The 20,738-nt window shown below is 34.5% G+C and overlaps 1 protein-coding gene across 1 annotated transcript in view; it reads right to left on the reverse strand.

Moving 5' to 3' along the window:
* LOC128211196 (TBC1 domain family member 12-like) overlaps window positions 1–20,705 on the reverse strand; it is a 47,900-nt gene extending 27,195 nt beyond the window's left edge. Inside the window, exons 1-3 of the mRNA XM_052915674.1 lie at window positions 19,242–20,705; window positions 6,971–7,094; window positions 6,300–6,397 (exon numbers count right to left, since the gene is read on the reverse strand). Coding sequence (XP_052771634.1) covers window positions 6,300–6,397; window positions 6,971–7,094; window positions 19,242–20,446 — 1,427 coding nt within the window. The 5' untranslated portion in view covers window positions 20,447–20,705. The remainder of the gene's footprint in view (window positions 1–6,299; window positions 6,398–6,970; window positions 7,095–19,241) is intronic.
* Between the last annotated feature and the right edge of the window lie 33 nt (window positions 20,706–20,738).

Here is a 20,738-nt window from a genome sequence, read left to right on the forward strand (position 1 = left end):
GTAGAGATTTAACCCACAACCTCTATAGTGAAAGGACAACACCTATACATCTAGACAACTCTTATCCTGGTAGAGATTTAACCCACAACCTCTATAGTGAAAGGACAACACCTATACATCTAGACAACTCTTATCCTGGTAGAGATTTAACCCACAACCTCTATAGTGAAAGGACAACACCTATACATCTAGACAACTCTTATCCTGGTGGAGATTTAACCCACAACCTCTATAGTGAAAGGACAACACCTATACAACTAGACAACTCTTATCCTAGTAGAGATTGAACCCACAAACTCTATAGTGAAAGGACAACACCTATACAACTAGACAACTCTTATCCTAGTAGAGATTGAACCCACAAACTCTATAGTGAAAGGACAACACCTATACAACTAGACAACTCTTATCCTGGTAGAGATTGAACCTACAACCTCTATGGTGAGAGGACAACACCTATACATCTAGACAACTCTTATCCTGGTAGAGATTGAACCCACAACCTCTATAGTGAAAGGACAACACCTATACAACTAGACAACTCTTATCCTAGTAGAGATTGAACCCACAAACTCTATAGTGAAAGGACAACACCTATACAACTAGACAACTCTTATCCTAGTAGAGATTGAACCCACAAACTCTATAGTGAGAGGACAACACCTATACATCTAGACAACTCTTATCCTAGTAGAGATTGAACCCACAAACTCTATAGTGAAAGGACAACACCTATACATCTAGACAACTCTTATCCTGGTGGAGATTTAACCCACAAACTCTATAGTGAGAGGACAACACCTATACATCTAGACAACTCTTATCCTAGTAGAGATTGAACCTACAACCTCTATAGTGAAAGGACTACACCTATACATCTAGACAACTCTTATCCTGGTAGAGATTTAACCCACAACCTCTATAGTGAAAGGACAACACCTATACAACTAGACAACTCTTATCCTGGTAGAGATTTAACCCACAACCTCTATAGTGAGAGGACAACACCTATACATCTAGACAACTCTTATCCTAGTAGAGATTGAACCCACAAACTCTATAGTGAAAGGACAACACCTATACAACTAGACAACTCTTATCCTGGTAGAGATTGAACCCACAAACTCTATAGTGAAAGGACAACACCTATACATCTAGACAACTCTTATCCTAGTAGAGATTGAACCCACAAACTCTATAGTGAAAGGACAACACCTATACAACTAGACAACTCTTATCCTAGTAGAGATTGAACCCACAAACTCTATAGTGAAAGGACAACACCTATACATCTAGACAACTCTTATCCTAGTAGAGATTGAACCCACAAACTCTATAGTGAAAGGACAACACCTATACATCTAGACAATTCTTATCCTGGTAGAGATTTAACCCACAAACTCTATAGTGAGAGGACAACACCTATACATCTAGACAACTCTTATCCTGGTAGAGATTTAACCCACAACCTCTATAGTGAAAGGACAACACCTATACAACTAGACAACTCTTATCCTGGTAGAGATTGAACCCACAAACTCTATAGTGAAAGGACAACACCTATACAACTAGACAACTCTTATCCTGGTGGAGATTTAACCCACAAACTCTATAGTGAAAGGACAACACCTATACATCTAGACAACTCTTATCCTAGTAGAGATTGAACCCACAAACTCTATAGTGAAAGGACAACACCTATACATCTAGACAACTCTTATCCTGGTAGAGATTTAACCCACAACCTCTATAGTGAAAGGACAACACCTATACATCTAGACAACTCTTATCCTGGTAGAGATTGAACCCACAAACTCTATAGTGAGAGGACAACACCTATACATCTAGACAACTCTTATCCTGGTAGAGATTTAACCCACAACCTCTATGGTGAGAGGACAACACCTATACATCTAGACAACTCTTATCCTGGTAGAGATTTAACCCACAAACTCTATAGTGAGAGGACAACACCTATACATCTAGACAACTCTTATCCTGGTAGAGATTTAACCCACAAACTCTATAGTGAGAGGACAACACCTATACATCTAGACAACTCTTATCCTAGTAGAGATTTAACCCACAAACTCTATAGTGAGAGGACAACACCTATACATCTAGACAACTCTTATCCTGGTAGAGATTTAACCCACAAACTCTATAGTGAGAGGACAACACCTATACATCTAGACAACTCTTATCCTGGTAGAGATTTAACCCACAACCTCTATAGTGAAAGGACAACACCTATACATCTAGACAACTCTTATCCTGGTAGAGATTTAACCCACAACCTCTATGGTGAGAGGACAACACCTATACAACTAGACAACTCTTATCCTGGTGGAGTTTGAACCTACAACCTCTATGGTGAGAGGACAACACCTATACAACTAGACAACTCTTATCCTGGTGGAGATTGAACCTACAACCTCTATGGTGAGAGGACAACACCTATACATCTAGACAACTCTTATCCTGGTAGAGATTGAACCTACAACCTCTATGGTGAGAGGACAACACCTATACAACTAGACAACTCTTATCCTGGTGGAGATTGAACCTACAACCTCTATGGTGAGAGGACAACACCTATACAACTAGACAACTCTTATCCTGGTGGAGATTGAACCTACAACCTCTATAGTGAAAGGACAACACCTATACATCTAGACAACTCTTATCCTGGTGGAGATTTAACCCACAAACTCTATAGTGAAAGGACAACACCTATACATCTAGACAACTCTTATCCTGGTAGAGATTTAACCCACAAACTCTATAGTGAGAGGACAACACCTATACATCTAGACAACTCTTATCCTAGTAGAGATTTAACCCACAAACTCTATAGTGAGAGGACAACACCTATACATCTAGACAACTCTTATCCTGGTAGAGATTTAACCCACAAACTCTATAGTGAGAGGACAACACCTATACATCTAGACAACTCTTATCCTGGTAGAGATTTAACCCACAACCTCTATAGTGAAAGGACAACACCTATACATCTAGACAACTCTTATCCTGGTGGAGATTTAACCCACAACCTCTATGGTGAGAGGACAACACCTATACAACTAGACAACTCTTATCCTGGTGGAGATTGAACCTTCAACCTCTATGGTGAGAGGACAACACCTATACAACTAGACAACTCTTATCCTGGTGGAGATTGAACCTACAACCTCTATGGTGAGAGGACAACACCTATACATCTAGACAACTCTTATCCTGGTAGAGATTTAACCCACAACCTCTATGGTGAGAGGACAACACCTATACATCTAGACAACTCTTATCCTGGTAGAGATTTAACCCACAACCTCTATGGTGAGAGGACAACACCTATACATCTAGACAACTCTTATCCTGGTAGAGATTGAACCTACAACCTCTATGGTGAGAGGACAACACCTATACATCTAGACAACTCTTATCCTGGTAGAGATTGAACCTACAACCTCTATGGTGAGAGGACAACACCTATACATCTAGACAACTCTTATCCTGGTGGAGATTGAACCTACAAACTCTATGGTGAGAGGACAACACCTATACATCTAGACAACTCTTATCCTGGTGGAGATTGAACCCACAACCTCTATGGTGAGAGGACAACACCTATACAACTAGACAACTCTTATCCTGGTGGAGATTGAACCTACAACCTCTATGGTGAGAGGACAACACCTATACAACTAGACAACTCTTATCCTGGTGGAGATTGAACCTACAACCTCTATGGTGAGAGGCAGACATCTATACCACTAGACAACTCTCACCCTGGTGGGTATCGAACGCATAACCTCTGGAGTGAGAGGACGACAGCTAGACGACTTTTATACTGGTGGGGATTGAACTGACAACTACTTGAATGAAAGTCATGCAACTAAAACATTAGACCACTCTCACCCTCTGAAGTCACCATAGTTGGTATTTTTAGTGACCACTCGTCCACTACCTTTCTGCCCTATGTGGAACTGAACTTTCTTAGTTCAGAAAAAGCACCAGTCTTATGAAAGATTTTCCATTCAGACTTCCCTTGTCAGAATTAATAAGAAAAACGCCTGTCAACAAGAGCATTACTTGCATGCGGGATTTCTATAAACAATGCCATTTTCTGCAGTTCTAAGAAATAAGCCAGCCTGATTGGTAGAATGATTAATGGACATTGTCAGACTAGTGGCAGAAAATAACATAATTTACAGCAATGTGGCCATATAATCTGCCGGTGAACTGTAGGATGATGGGAGGAAAGAATTTAATGGAAAAGGCGACCATATATTATCAGTCAGTAGCTGTAGGATTAGTCTATGTCTTGTGACATTTTCAGGGTCCAAAATTACTCTTTTGGCTAAAACCCCTTCCTCTTTTGGCTTTAAAGTTGTGTTTAAGTTACACAGGGGAATGTGGCGAGGTCAAGTCATTATGCGGCCATTACAGGCATTGGGCCTAAAACTCAAATGCAGGTCCAATTTTACTATTATTTTTTTTTTACACCAAATGTACAAACGAAGGATAGAGTCATTATTTCATTTTACTGAAGGAAGAGAGCTCACAATTTTAAATTAAAAGTTCTTGTAAGGAAGATACTGGCTTCATTTACTTAAAAAAATAATTTCAGGTAAAAAAGGGTTGTTCTGGAACAATTTGTTCATTGAGATAATGTCTTCAAATTTTCCGGAAATAATAAGAACAGATTTATCTAAAATCTGCAAGGCACGATACATTAAACAAAAGATTGCAGAGCTTTTTAAACCGATAAAAAGTGACACTGACAAATTTTACATATTTTAGCGCCAAATGAGCTTGTGAAATTATTATGCTATCATTCTGAATAAATTGTACATTTTGTATGCAAATCTAAATGTAGCATTTGCCAAGAGAAAAAAAGATTTTCCCATCGAAAATAAATGTAATTTAAACCTGAATTTACAAATATGTGCACATCATTGTTAAAATTTCTAGCACTTCTTAAACGACCCTCGTACTTTAACCTAAAAGAATTAAATTAACAGAATTGTGTAGCTTCTTTTCACAGTTTTAAAAGGCCAGATCTAAATAAAGAGAATCGTGCATCACAGTAATATGACTTCATGGCAGAACCTGACATTTATTTTGTTTACAAATTTCAAAGTTCTCTAAAAGCCAGAGCCAGTGTTGATGTTTTTTTCGACCTTTTATGGGACCGAAATTCAGCCCCATTCCCCTCCTGAATACTATATATTTTTCCCATATTCAGGTAACAAAATCCCCTTAAAACTATTTTTTAGGAGATTTGACATCTTAACACTTAAGATAATGTAGCAATATGGTGCTATTCATAAATATGTTGATATGTTTGTTGAATAAAAGTTTGAAAACAAGTTGAACATTATATGAATCATGTTTTTGCCAAAACCACGTTATTTTTTCACTTTCAATGGGCCTCGCCACAAATCCCTTAAAAGTGGAAAAAAACACTGAGGGCAGGTAATATAATTATTAACAACAATAACAAGAATTTACATCTACATCATAATATCAATTATGATAATTATGCTTACAGAAAGAGAAATAATGAGATTTTTCACACAAAATGCTCAGTCATCTCGTTCATCTTTAATATTGAAGTCAGTGGATTGTAAACAAACAGAAATAAATGAGCAGCTGTGGGAGGAGAGGCTAAATCCAACCCCCACCCTATCCCCCCACCCACTCCCCCTCCTCCCTCTCCTTTTTGGTAGATTTTCAAGGAGTACTTGAGACATGTTATGGTTTAAGGATTTTTTATTTAACTGTTAGTAACGCTTTAAGCCATAAAACATAAGTTTTCGATCTGAAACATGTAAATCTGCGATCTAATATTTTGTCAGCAGTCTTTTATCACTGCTTTGCAGATATTTACGCAGAAATTTGCTCATTCCAAGACAAAAAATAAAAAAGTAGTAAAAACAGTAAATCTGTGAAAGTGCAGCTTTTAACGAGAGGAATAAGCACAAGGACTATTCCACAGAAGACCATCATCATCATCATGACCTTTCAAATAATTATAAAATCTAAATAACTCATACTCTACACAGTAGACCTGATCATGCATATCTAGGCCTTTTTTATGATATAAAGGCTATTATGGACATGACCATAATGTCCTCTTGGGCATAACACAAGCCTACTAATCAGGTAATTTCATAGACTGAATTCATCATACACTTCAGGCTTGTTTTCGATAACATGGAAGTCTGCTTTCTGGACACAATTTACATATTTAAGTGGCGTCATAAAACTTAAATTACACAAATGTAACATACCGTGGCCTGTTTTCCAGGATGAGGGCGGTAGTGGACATGACCTCGATGTCCTCTTTCTTGCCTCGACTATGGCCCTGGTGATCTTCCTGTCGACGAGCCTGCACATCATATTAACAGCCATAATATAACTTCAAATTAAACATTTAGAAAAATAATCTTTATATTCTAAATTATAGTTTTCAAGGAAAAATTGAGCAGTCTGATGGATTTATATATAATTGAAACCACAACTCAATTATAATTATTTTACTGCAAACAAATTTAATGGATGACATGAAATAACATTGTTTAAATTGGTAAAAGAAACATGTGTATTATCATCAGGTGTCTAAAGTACATAACAGTTTCTTGGACATTTCAATTTGACGATGAATTCACCCACTAAATCACCATTATATTTTTGTATTTCTGTACAAGCACCATGTAGTAAGAGTGCTCCTGTTCATTGATTTTTTTGGCCCCATTCCCCAGCTGAAAAAGTACATATTTTTCCATGCCCAGGTCAAAAAATCTCCATGAAAAAAAGTTGTTGTTGAATAAAAAGTATGAAAACATGTTGAACAATATAAGAAACATGTATATTATACCCCTTTTGTCAAAACGACGCCATAATTCCCTTTTCAAAGGGCACTGTACCAAATTCCCTAATGAAAAAAAAACACTGCTGCTACCTTGTAATGCCTATGTATATCTTCGGGGTTGCCGTTTTGTGTGTGTTTAGGTGGGACTTTTCCAAACAGTTTCCAGCCAGCAGCGTCCTCCTCCCCCTCTTTGCCCTTCCGAGAAAACAACCCTCTGAAATGAAACATAAACAGTTAATGTAATTAGTTAAGCTCATTTAAGGGCAAGAAAATTAAATTAGAAAAATAACCCTCCCGCATAATTCTTCTGAGAAAACAGGACTTAAACTCTTTGCAATTTTGACAAAAAGGCTCTCTAAAATGCAACAGAAACATTTAAGGCAATTCATCAGAAGAAACAGGCTGACGAAACAAAACTTATGTATTTGTGACGAGTACGAAAAAAGATAGAAATAGAATTACTGTTTATTTACAGTGTGATCACATGATTTTTTTTTTAATTGTCACATGATTAACTTGGTGACAGATTATTTTAAGAAAAAATCCCCATACAGTGGTTGGCAATGCATGTATATGTAAAGGCTTATTTGTTTTTCGCAGCTAAGTAAGGGGCATAACTCCAGAAACAGTTAAGCTGGGGTTGTAGGACTTGTAACACTCATAATTTTGTCTTAAGTAAGACAAATTGGTTTTCATGTTTCATTTCTCAAATTGATTCGTTCATAATTAATGTAATGGCCAACAATAAAGTTTTGGCATGACAGCAACAATTTCCACTATTTTTCTTCAAAACTATATAAGATACATTATGTATAAAATGTTTGCTATGCTTGCTTAATTTCAATTAACAACAAAGTACATACATGTATAAGTTTTATTCTAACTTCAGGGCATTTTCTGCCCTTTTAAAGGGGCTGAATATAGGACTCATTTTCTCAATCAACAGGGAAAAAAATCCAAATCACAATTCATTATTTTTATTTTGTTTACCATCCAGACATGAAAGAATGTACATGTTGACTGGTAATTTAATTGTAATTATACTAAATTTATGGTAGGGGTAATATAATTATGAAACTAACTTGGCTAAGTAATTCATAAAATGAAGCGAAACACCATGTTTTTTGACCATTTTCAGTACTAAGGCTTGACTTTCCCGAAAGAGCAGGAAAAAACCCTGGGTCATATTTCCTAATGTCTTCAGTCTGATTTAGAGACTCAAGACGGCAAATTTTAATCTTGGTATAATATTGCTATTACAAAAGCAATATCGATGAAAATCGCTGTATCTATTATAAATAACCTGTTCTACAATTAAACACTCGTAATTTGGCAAAAAAGGTGTGTGTATTGAAGTAATTTTGAAACATTTAAGAAGTCAAATTTCTGAGTCTGAGTCTCAAATTCAGACTCATTACATTTAATTAAGTGAATAGAGGCCCTGAACTTAGAGATAAAATTCAATAGTTAAAGTTAATTTTACCTTACATTAAAGTTAACCAACATTGCCTATAGCTAAAACACCATTAAAAGTATTTCATTTATAACATAAGGCACATCCTTAACAAATCCAAATCATTGCTAATTAATTATTCATTCTGGTTATCTACATTATCCTACCCGTGTAAGGGCGACTAAAGCGGACCTTGTCCTCTTGCGTATCAATTAGAATACATGTATCTCCACAATTAACATAATAATTACGGTACTGATAAAAACTCACTTATTACAACTGCTAGGTTTATATACAGATAAGTGGTAATCACATGAATTATGTAATAAAAACTTATATATAGGACCAGATTGTCTATTTTAATATCACAATACAAATTGTCATTTAACAATATCTTCAAGAATTGTTACAAAAGTGTTTTTTTCCATCCTTTTCACTTTTGAGAATAATCGATATACATCAAGCACTGTGTATTTTTTCTAATAACTTTGAGATTCATAAATGACACAACAAGTTCAAACTTTGATTTAACGTAAGTCTTTAAAGGGGCTGTACTCTGTATGATGAAATAGCGAAAAAAAGGAAATTGTCGAAAACTGACATAAACTTAGTATTGAGTACAATGCATTGAAACTTACTAACTGAAGTACCACATAGTTTACAATTAATTTATTTTTAGCAGTTATTTCGTATTTTTCCATTAAAAAAGATTACTAGGTATGTCTACCTAGTAGAATTCATTCCTTATGCGTGATTGGCTAGTCGATGTTATCACGTGATATTGCCAAGTTAGGTATATAGCTTAAATATTCCACTCGTTTAGGGTAAGCCTTCATAGCACAGTGGATACAACACTCGACTGCAATTTTGGCGACACAGGTTCGAACCCAGTCTACGATTCAATTTTTTTTAACATTTTGGTATTTTTTTTTACAATTCTGATATCAAAGATTAAAACATTTTATTAAATAATTGTCATCAGATTCGTAACAGGAAAACATTTTTTGGTGCCAATTTGGTGTACAGTCCCTTTAAGATTCATTCCTCAAACTATAGGAAACAAATCATCAAAATAGACATGTACATGTTTAGTACAAATACAATTAATAAAAAAATATATCATATTGCTATAAGTGAAGAAATATGATCCTAATACGATCACTTATAGTTAAGAGCCAGTTCTTTATGTTCAAATATTTTCCGTAAGTGGACAAATAAAACTTACAAATGGACCTCAATGTATCTATTGTAATGGCTGCTGCTTTCAAAATACATTTATAAAGAAAATAATATGAAAAATTGCACTCATTTCATATGGGATGCTGAATGGCTTCAACCATTTCGATGATGGGTTTTGCAGCCCTCAAAGGAGGAAAAGAGGGTGCTGTCAAAGCAAAACTGGCTTTTTGAATTAATTAAGGCCCTTTTGAGCGCTCTCGTGACTTTAAATTTGAAGCAAACTTGAGTGTCAATATTTACAACAGAAAAAGAAACAACCAAAAAACCAGTTTACTATCTTTAAACAAAGAAAATAATAAAAAAAATGCGGGGGGGGGGGAGGGGGGGGGATCCATAAGATCCTCGGCAATCCACGGACAAACCACAGCCCTGATATTCACAAGGTCTCTGTCCACTGTCCATGTCCACATCTGCGTTTTTGTTAATTTTAAAATGCGGTCAGAGCTTGGATGACAGCCCCAATTTTTACAATTGTTGCATTATATAAAACAACCCTGCTCTATACAAGTGAAACTCTGTTCAGGTTATGCTATCTATTTCTGTAAGGCAAATGTGTTTTATGACAAAGCTGCATTTTTTCTTAGGGCAACTGTTATTCAGTTCTAAATAAACAAAGTTACTTTGACCTCATATCCATTAGAAGGCGCTATTAAACACAAGTTTATAGCTATTTTATTTACAGGTAGCTCAGCAAGGCTCCAAACAATCCAATTTTTTATAACAAATCAGTTATACTCTATATATCTTAGGCCACAAATACTAAATACTTTGTTTGGTCTTTCCTGACCTTGGCCTCTAAAAAAACACCTGCATTCCAATATTTTTTAGGCTTATCATGATATGGTGTTAATATTTGTTTTACATTTTTTATCACAGTAAATTTACTTCGTAGGAGGTAAACAAATTACATAACTTTCAACCCACACTTTAATTTCTGTAATGGAATGCCGAACTGACTATTTATCAAATGTGGCCTTACTTGATATAATGTTATATTTGGATATTAATAATGTAATATTTGAATATTCAGAAGAGAGTCTTGGGGTCAATTTACATATCACAGGATAAAATTAATATTATATGTTCTTAGTTTTGATTAAAAAAAAAATGTTTTTGATATCTAAGGGAACTGTTTCAGCCTAATGTATAAAACCGGTTAATTTTTGGTTTGGTAAAAGTTAACCAAAATGTCAATTGATATGATAATGTCAATATTTATCCAATAATAACTATTAACCAATCAAATCGTTCTAAAGAGTCGACATCTTAAAAAAGTTTTATACAATAAGCTGCTGATTGAAAAGGTTATGAAGTATTTTTCACTACTAAAGGCAAAGTGCCCAGATATTGGGTTTTCTTACTTATCTTATAAAAAAAAAAAAAAAAATCCTATTTCTCACTGTTAGATAATGCACCAGTCAATTGTAAACATGGCCTCCCTAGGTTCGGGGGTATACCGGGGATAGCCCGGGAAATGGGCTGTGTTGTACCTTCCAGTGCCGAGTAAATGGAGTGGTTTTGTCAACGCCAAATAAATTGGGGAATGGTCCTTACCTAGGGTCTCTGGGGTGCAGGGGCATTTGGCCGGGCTTTCACCAGCAGTACGTCGCCGCATGGCGGAGATTTCATCCGGGCTTTGCTGGACCAAAAGTCAAAGTCCCCGCTATTCCTTGGACCTTGGGGGGGCCGTGGTTACAATTGACTAGTGCATTATCACAAATGTGGCACACTTGTGAAGTCCTGATAAATGTATCTGCAGATTATTTACTCCTTTGAATGTCAGTGGCAATAAGCATTGCATTGATTAATCAAAATATATCTGTATAAAAAACTATGAGGGCCTCAAATATTTGAATCAGTGATGCGTGAAATACAGCTAAGTGATAGATAGATTACATGCAGTAAAATCTTAATGATAAGAATGGACAATATGGTGAAGCGTTGTGCTAAGATTTTACTTCAGGTCATCTCACTCACTTACAAGTAGAATACAACCTCATTGGCTGACACATTGTCAACACAATATCTGGCGCTTGTGTATCAGATGAGAGACTGTAAACGGACCTTAAAACACCATGAAAATTGATATTCTTAATGATTAAGCCTAGTACTTAATGATTTCCTATCTGCAATTTCATTGGCTGTAAACTTAAGTTTTATTCAAATTTATGACACTGTCCTCTTTCCTAACAACACTGTTAGAACAATGCAACTTTATTAAAAGGCAAATATCCTGGTTACATGGATACTTGCCTTTAAAGCTGCACTCTCATAGATTTACGTGTTTACAACTTTTTTATTTATTGTCTTGGAATGAGCAAATTCTAGTGTAAATATCTGCAAACCAGTGATAAAAGACTGCTGTCAAAATATTACATCGCAGATTTTCATATTTCGTTTGAAAACTAATGTTTTATGGCTTAAAGCGTTAATAACAGTTAAAGAAAAATGCATACCGGTAAAACATCAATTTTTGAACTTAAATAATAAATTCTGTGACTAAATTTTATCAGCAGTCTTATATGAATGGTTTAAATGCATTTTCAAATAAATTAGTCATGTTCCAAAACAAAAAGTTGTCAAAAAGTTGTCAAAACGTACAATCTGTGAGAGTGCAGCTTTAAAGTTGCAATATCATTCCCATAATGGCATACTGAAAGCAGCATGAAGGATTCTTAACCCTTAAGCTGCTGATGGCGATTGTAAAGGCTTTGCAAACAGCTTGGAACCAGACCAGACGCCGAGTAACTCGGCGCCTGGTCAGGTTCCAAGCTGTTTGCCACTCAGTCAATATATCCCCAAAGTTTTAAGTAAATTGAAAGAAATTTAGAATAAACCAGACGACATTTTTGAGCAGACGACAATTTACCCAGCATGCAAAGGGTTAAACTTGACATCTCCCAGGAAGATTAAAAGTTTGAAATATACTCAATATTTTTATCATTTTGACAACCTACAATCTTTTCAAGTATTAAAACAAGGCCACTACATCTCAAACTAGTCTGTTCACCATATATATAAAGCCATGTAAAGGAAACCCACGATAACCATTCAGCAATTAACCATCTAAGGTACAACTAGCCCAGGGCAAATGCCGGACATACAATCTAGGTGACGGAGAATGTCAACAAACACCATGTCAACCACAGAAGCCTGTGTCCACAGCAGATTTTATTGATTTTTATTGATGCTCAAACATTTGCATGATATTAACAAATGTTTTGTAATTTTTCACAAGTTATTCCACTTTCATTATTCTGAGTGCCATGCTTTATGAAGCTGTGCATAATATTGAACAACTGCAGATTGTCTCTTTTTCACACATGCAGGTAACATCATGACTTATTTACCAGCTGCTTTTAAAGGCAGCCAACCGCAAATGTTCTTTAAAACATGACAATATACAAATTAGTGATACAGTTCTTGTTCTGAACATTCCATAACTCCATACAAAATGCCCAGTTCTATTTTTAGATCTTACAAATGGAAATACTACATTAACTGCAAAACTAAGTACCATAAACATCCAATAATGCATGTGAATATATAATGTTGATGTTATAGCCAGAAATTGAAAACTCCCCTTTCTTAAATTGTATAGATGGAATTAAGCAGGACAGACTATTTTTTTTAAAGTCTATTTGAAATTCTTCATACATTTCCTCTGCAAATTTTATATATTTTTTTTCCCTTTTAATGCATTTTCATGTTTAACTCATTTGATAAGAACAAATATAATATGTTTTAAGTACAGAGAAAAATAAATATTAACCTTTATAAATGGGTTTTGGGAATTTATAGCTATTATAGTGGCCACGAATTCCTGAGTTAAAAAAGTGCCAAATCTTGCTAACATTGTTTAGCTTAACCAAAATTGTATGCTTTCTTTGTTTTAATCAATTAATCATTGAAGTCAAAAAGTTAAACACAATAATACATTAAAATATCTATTTTTTTAAAGCATCAACCTATATTGTATCCCTTTACAGCACAGCGCTATACAGCTGTATCTAAACTATGAGTTACAACTGTGTTGCACTGAGTCCATGCTGAAGTATAGCATTGCAAAAATATGATATTATAGTAACTACATGTTACAGACATTTCGCATCTTGTTATGTCTCTGTTCTTACTGAGTTTATGTCAAATTATATTTTTATGACACTGACACAAAATGCCATCGACAAAGATGAGGGTTTATGACCAATTTGAGGGTAAATAGGCCTTATAACAATCTATTACCCTAGTTTCTGTATTTTTCCTCAGTAGTGGAAATTTTATTGTTGCCTACTGGACGGATAATTGATGTTTTTGGAGTTTTTTGTGTTTTTTTTAAATATGCCCTTTTATACTGATGTATTGTAAACTCCATCCCTGTTATTGCCTCCGTCAAAAGGTGTCAAAGGTACGAGCCCCACTACTAAGGGGCTTGTTCTGATATGGCCGGTTGCTGACCCAGCAGCTGATTTAACATCGATAGTTGGCACTGATTGCCTTTCTGCTAGGCGGACGGCATATAGGATATGAATCAGGAGTATTAAAGATGACTGGCAAGTCCATTGGGGTGGCCCTGGATTGGGAGTGGGGACACTTAAATAAAAACACTATTATTTTTTAATGAAATACAATTATGTTAAAAATATTATACACAAAACCTGTCTTCTTAAAAAGTTGTAGTGGTGAATATCACTCAATTAGTCAATGACGGTCATCAAAATCAGACTTAAGGATAAACAAGCCCAAATTCTTACATTACTATTTGGCATAAAAAGAAATGCAACAAGCCCTGAGTGCTATAAAAAAAATTATGCAATTCAGAATTTGACCAAGCCCTGCAAACATTTCACCAGTGCAGAATTTTATAATGAGCTTGTGGTAATCTAACTACTGGTATTTCACCAGTGCAGGATTAGCGGACTAAGTTCAACCACCGGTATGTGTCCAGAAAACATATTACGCAATTCTTTGACCTAAAAAGGTTTGATTTTATATAGTGTTTTATAACCCATTTTTATGAATGACTGTCACAGTTTCATCTTCCCTGCCATGTTACATTACACTCGTTTGATACTCTTATCTTGAGTAAACATTGTCTTGTTCGTGTCTTGAATGAAAACATTTGTTAACAAGATAAACATAATGCCTTTGGTGTAGAGTAAAGTTGATTGTTTAAAAGCAAAAAACACTAAAAATATCTTTATTTTAAAAGGGTATATTTCCGCAGGCCGTGCCAAAATTAATTGCACCATCAGGTTGACAAACAACATTTACCAAAAATTCAAATATTTTTATTTTACAGAGCTTAGCAACTAAAATATTGGTATATGTCAAGAAATATATCATAATACATGCAGAAGTTCTAGATGTATAACTTGAAATTCTTGAAAATGTATGTAATGATTTCTTTATCATTTACATTAAAAACATTCTTTATAGGTTTGTCACAAAAAGAATATAAAAAAAATTGTCAATAGTTTTTGAAATATATCAACTTGAAGCTGAAAAAATAGTGGTCAACATTTCATTTTATCCAATGAGAAAGCAGTTTTTCCAATACATTTATTTCAGTCAATCAGCAGTTAGACGTATTTGATTTTAAATCAGGTGAGGCGGTAGATATAAACAGTGACTGGGCCAGTTTTGTGTATTGAGCCATGAATGTACTTTTTTATTTATAGATTTTAGGATTTATCTATGTTTTAATTATATTATTAATCAAATTTGCTCTTTATTGCATTTATAAAACTGAAATAGAATGATATTAGAACACAAATATGCCCGTGAAGATGTGGAGACATGAAAACATAAAGATCACAAACTTACAGTAACTTCTGCTAACCATTTTGGTGAAGCAGACCAAGATTTCATATTACTTAAGACAGGGCTTCTGAATATTCCCTTAATGGCAGTCTTATTTTGACACAAGAGATAGGTCTGAGACAGCTAGACAAAACCTTATACGAGGCAGTCCAAAAGGGTTTTGTATTAAATGGACAGTAAAAATGTTTTGTGTTAAATGAAAACTTAATAGGTTAAAAACAACATCATTTAAGAAACAAACTTAAAAGGAAAGAAGCATTGTTTTAAAGTATATATTAGATTCTGAACACTTTAATATTTGTTTATAGCAAACCTGCCCCCATCGCCCCCAAACCCCAGCCAAATAGAAACATACACAACAACAGAAAAAGTTCATTATTCTAAATGGTTTCGAAACAACTTCCTACAGCTGCATAGCTCGGCACTTTAAAAACTCCACTATACAAGTTAAAGTCAAAACAGCTAATGCACAAAGTTAAATAACTGTGGTCGAAAGCGCAAATAAATCTTAAAAGATAATTATACAAAATAATGTACCAGTAACCTCTGACTTTTAAGGTAGGTATGTCCAAAAGGTCACAACTCACTGATCAAAATATGACTATACATACTAATAAACTTTAACCATTACATAAATTTGGTATGGCCAGGACAATCTATGTGTATGGAAACCCCATAAATCCCGAAGGTCATAACAGGGAACCCATCTTTCAGTACTTCATACACGGAGTTTATTATTTCATTTCTAAAAATTCGTTTTAAAGGTTTAAGATGGTTTATTTGATAAATATGCTTACCGGTATATTTAATAAGTATGATATCAAAATGACACTTGAAATTTCTATAGGGAATTATGAAATGGAATTCCATGCTGGTTTTAAAACCAGGAAGCGGTACATTTAATGTATAGAATGACATAAGACGTTATAATAAGAGATTGCCTTACTAAAGTTACATGAGCACTGTCGTTTAACTTCCCTCATAAATATATAGATATATGACACAAAATCATCTTAATCTTCAAATGATGTGTTCTCTTTTAAAGAAAATCAAAGGCATTTATTATTCATTTACTTAATTTTTTTAATAATAATCTACATGGAGTCGAACACTGGTGAACCCATTTTTAGAAAACTCAGTATCTTGCTGATACTAAGTTTAATACATATAACTATCTTATGTACTTTATCATAATAAATATATAAACTAAAAATCTTTATAGATAAAAGTAATAATATGTACAAGATATTGTAACATCTAGATGAAATTCGCACAATGTTTCTGTTTGTTTAGATGCAATCTTAGCTCTTAAAATAAAATATTTCAAACACAGGAACATGAATATTGAAACAAAATAACCCTGTCATATATATGCATCAGTTTCATTGTTTGAAATGTATATGGAATATTTACAACTTTACTTAACAACTTAACGCATTTGGTAGTGTGTTTTTTTCACAATTTTCGGGGCCCTTTCCCCATTTACAAAAGGGTGTAGTTCATATAAACACACCCTATTATATATTTTTTACAAAGAATTATTATATATATAGAGGTTTCATTGTTTGAAATGTATATGGAATATTTACAACTTAACGCATTTGTTTGTGTGTTTTTTTCACAATTTTTAGTGCCCTGGCCCCATTCACAAAAGGGTGTAGCTCATATAAATGATGTTATATATTTTTTACAAAGATTTATATAAAATATCTCAATAAAAATAATTGAAGCTTTGAGCAAATTTAAATAGAATACAATGGTTGTCAGAGCTTTCTTTATTTGGAATAAATATAACACTTAAATGTAACAACTCAAGATAAATAATAATTATATAACCATCTATGGTCATTTTACCGTCCCAGGAGATTTAAAGTCTACAACTTAGGCCACCATTAATAAAAAATTAGTTAAGCTTTTTCCGCCAACTCACATGAAAACATGCAACCCAATTTATTTTTTATCCTGTCCTGCGGTAATAATTTTGTCCATTCCACATGAGGCAAAAAAAAATAATGAATGTTTCTGTTTTTCATACCTACCCTATTCTTCCCCGACCCTAAACCTTTTTATTGGATTGAGAAATACATCATTTGTTTAATTTTTTCTTTGAAAAGTAAAAAATGAAATGTTTATAGTTTTCAACGATACCAGCGATTTTGCTAATTTTATGATTGTATATAGATGTTTTTTACCATATAAATAATAATTTTCAGACTCTGGTAACAACAAAATCTCAAGAAACAATTTGCCTTTTTAAAAAAAAATATGAAAAGATTTTCTTTCCTACCAACTTTTGAGATATGAAACAGAAAACAAATGGTGTTCTTTTACACCTAACAAAATAAAGGGGTTTGGAAAAATAAAAGTACCAAAATGCCCACACCTTAAAATGTTGGTAGTGAAAAGCCAAACAAACTATTAATTAATTGTGGTATTATTGGTAAGAAGCCTCATCTTTTTTTCCCCATTTGTCAAAACCCACATATTTGACATTGTGATAAAGACATCGCGGGCGATTGACAGGTAACAAGTGCAATTATACCAATGAATGTCAATATTCCACACTGTAAACTGCTAACTCTTGCATCTAGTCTGCTGTTTGTGGTCAATAAATTTCAAGTCACCCTACATGTAAGTTAAATGGCTGAATAATAAATTATTGATTAATATCATTGATTCATTCTATATAAAATCATTTAGAGTTTAAAATCATCAAATGGCTTCTTTTTCGATCACTTGCCTTCAATTTTATCCGGCATTTTAATGCATTTCTCGTTACTTAAATTGACTCGAATATCCATTTGAATAATGCAATGCATGGTATGTTGATACATATCAACAATAGATAGGCTAGACGTATTATATATGTGGATCATGTGCAGGAATAAAACATAACTTAGCTATTTGCCAAAAGACAACAACGCAATCAAGACTGAAATTTTTGAGATTTTTGTTACTGTTATAATGTTGCACACAGAGCATTGTTAAATGAAATGAGTTGTATAATACGCCATTTATTTTTTTCCACAAAGCAATAAAAAAGAGCCCTAAGGAAATGACGCATTCACATGACAATTTTAAATGCATCAGCAACTTTTCACCTTTTTGTTATTACAAACATTAGACAAATAAAACAATTCCTACCATAGATATGTAATACAATACCGAAAATAATGTGATATTTGATATGTTTCAGTCGAACCAAAAACTATAACCAATTATAAAACAGTTCATTGTTAATTGTTATGAAACACACATTCTACTCATAAAATGAAACAGTGAGTTCACTCAGATATCACCTTAAAACCCTAGACTATTGTACGGTAAGTTTATCAAATTTCTCCATCTTCCTGCAATTTCACACCTGATGGCCTTATTATCAGGTTACCAAGAGATTATTGTACCAAGTGACAACTTTTGTATTTTTAAGACATTCTCGATCTATAAAAATGAAAAGGGTTGTTACTTATGAGTTCATACAATCGTTTTGCGGGGAATTCCCTGACACAGAAAACCAGAGTCCCTGAATTGATTATCTTGCCACGGACTCCCATTTCCAACTTAACTGTACCGTACATCCCTGGGAAATACCAAACAAAACTTGTGTCCAGTAAGAACAATATAGTGGGACCCTATAAAATTACAAGAGACCCAAGATTTGTCAACAATGTCTGAGGGTCCAATTACACTAATCTGAAAAATCCTAGGGAAACCCTGCCTTTGAATAATGAAATTAAATAACTATTATTGATCGGTTAAAATTAATCAATAATTACACAAAAAAACGTAATTCAAGTACACACTTTTAATTATATACTTTAAACAATAGTTATAATGTATAAAACCAACCTAGAAAGCAATCCAGAAAGCCCTTTACGCTTTGGTTTGACGAATTTGTCTTCAAAACCGCTATCCAGGGATGGATTTTTCCGCTCAAATGAGTTTCTAGTGTGAAGGTTGATCTCCATAAACCCACCATCACCAGTGTCGATACAATGTCCCGTACCCTCCCCATCATCCAAAGAGGCTGCTGACACAGAAAAGTCTGTTCCTGTGCTCAGACTTGAAAGACTAGAGGCATCATTGAAAGTCCGTAACAAGGAATCATTTGTGTTTATTCTTGGAAAGTTGCACTTAAAATCTGAGCTATCACAGTTACTTCCATCTGGTTCATTAATTCTTATCAAGCATTCGCTTTCATTGATACTTGAGCCATCATCTAAGTTTGCACCATTAGCAGAGAGACACTGAATACTGTGTACTGAACACGAGTCTGAACTCATCATTTTCAGGGGTGACCCTGAGTTTTGTCGTTCTAGGCTATTACTTTTTCCACTCGCATATCCTGATGATTCTGTCTCACTTTCATCAGCAAGTCTGTTACTTTTGCCAAGAACGTTGTCCGACATCGTAACATGCAACTTGCCATGTTGACTGTCATTCTTTTTTGTAGCAACCAATTGCTGAGTTGTAGGAATGTAGACTAGATGAAGATCAAGACTATCAAGAACAGCTGACATCCTTTGTTTACTATCACTCATCGGAACATGAACTTCCTGAGTCAATGAGTTTGGGGAAATAAGCAATCCAGAATTGACCTTTGTTGTTGACATAGTTACAGTGTCATCACTAGGGCTATCTTTTGCCTCCGAACCAGACAGGTTCCTGGGTCTCTTGTAATGCTGGATGACATCTTGCATCCCACAAAGATCTATGCCTTCCTTGTTATCTATCAAAGTCTCAGTTGAAATACACAACAGCTCTGTCGACCCTGAATTTGTCTTGGTTGAGGAATTGGTCTTGGTTGAGGAATTACTGTTTCTGGCATCATAGTTATCATTGCAGTCTATGTCACCAACTGTTTTAGAGGTTTTGGAATTTTCAGTATTGCTGTCCAAGACATCTGAACCACCCACTGCTATTTTCCTTAGTCGAGATTTTAGCTCTTCCACATTTTCTTCATTTTCAAAGATGTTGACAGATATAAGGTCCCCATCATTGTCTTCACTTATTAGAACACCTCGCATGGTGTCATTTTGAGTATTGTCACACATATTAAATTAATGTTCTGTATGGTAGTTATTAATGTTAGTCCATTTAACTCCCATTGTTTACATTCTTGCCATTTGCTCAGGTAACCCTTCCGTCAAACCAGGTGTGATTCTGCAAAACTGGGGCAAGCTGAATAAAGTTCTACTTAGATCCAAAACACAACTGCATTTGCAGTTTACAATGGATAAAACTCGCCATAATCAAACCACATTTTATTATTTTGTAAAATTTATTTTCTCTGGATGTTATGTTGGCTGTCAGTTGCGGCCATTTTGATTATGCAAATAAGGTAGG

Source organism: Mya arenaria, chromosome 12, assembly GCF_026914265.1.
Source record: "Mya arenaria isolate MELC-2E11 chromosome 12, ASM2691426v1".
Lineage (NCBI taxonomy): Eukaryota > Metazoa > Mollusca > Bivalvia > Myida > Myidae > Mya > Mya arenaria.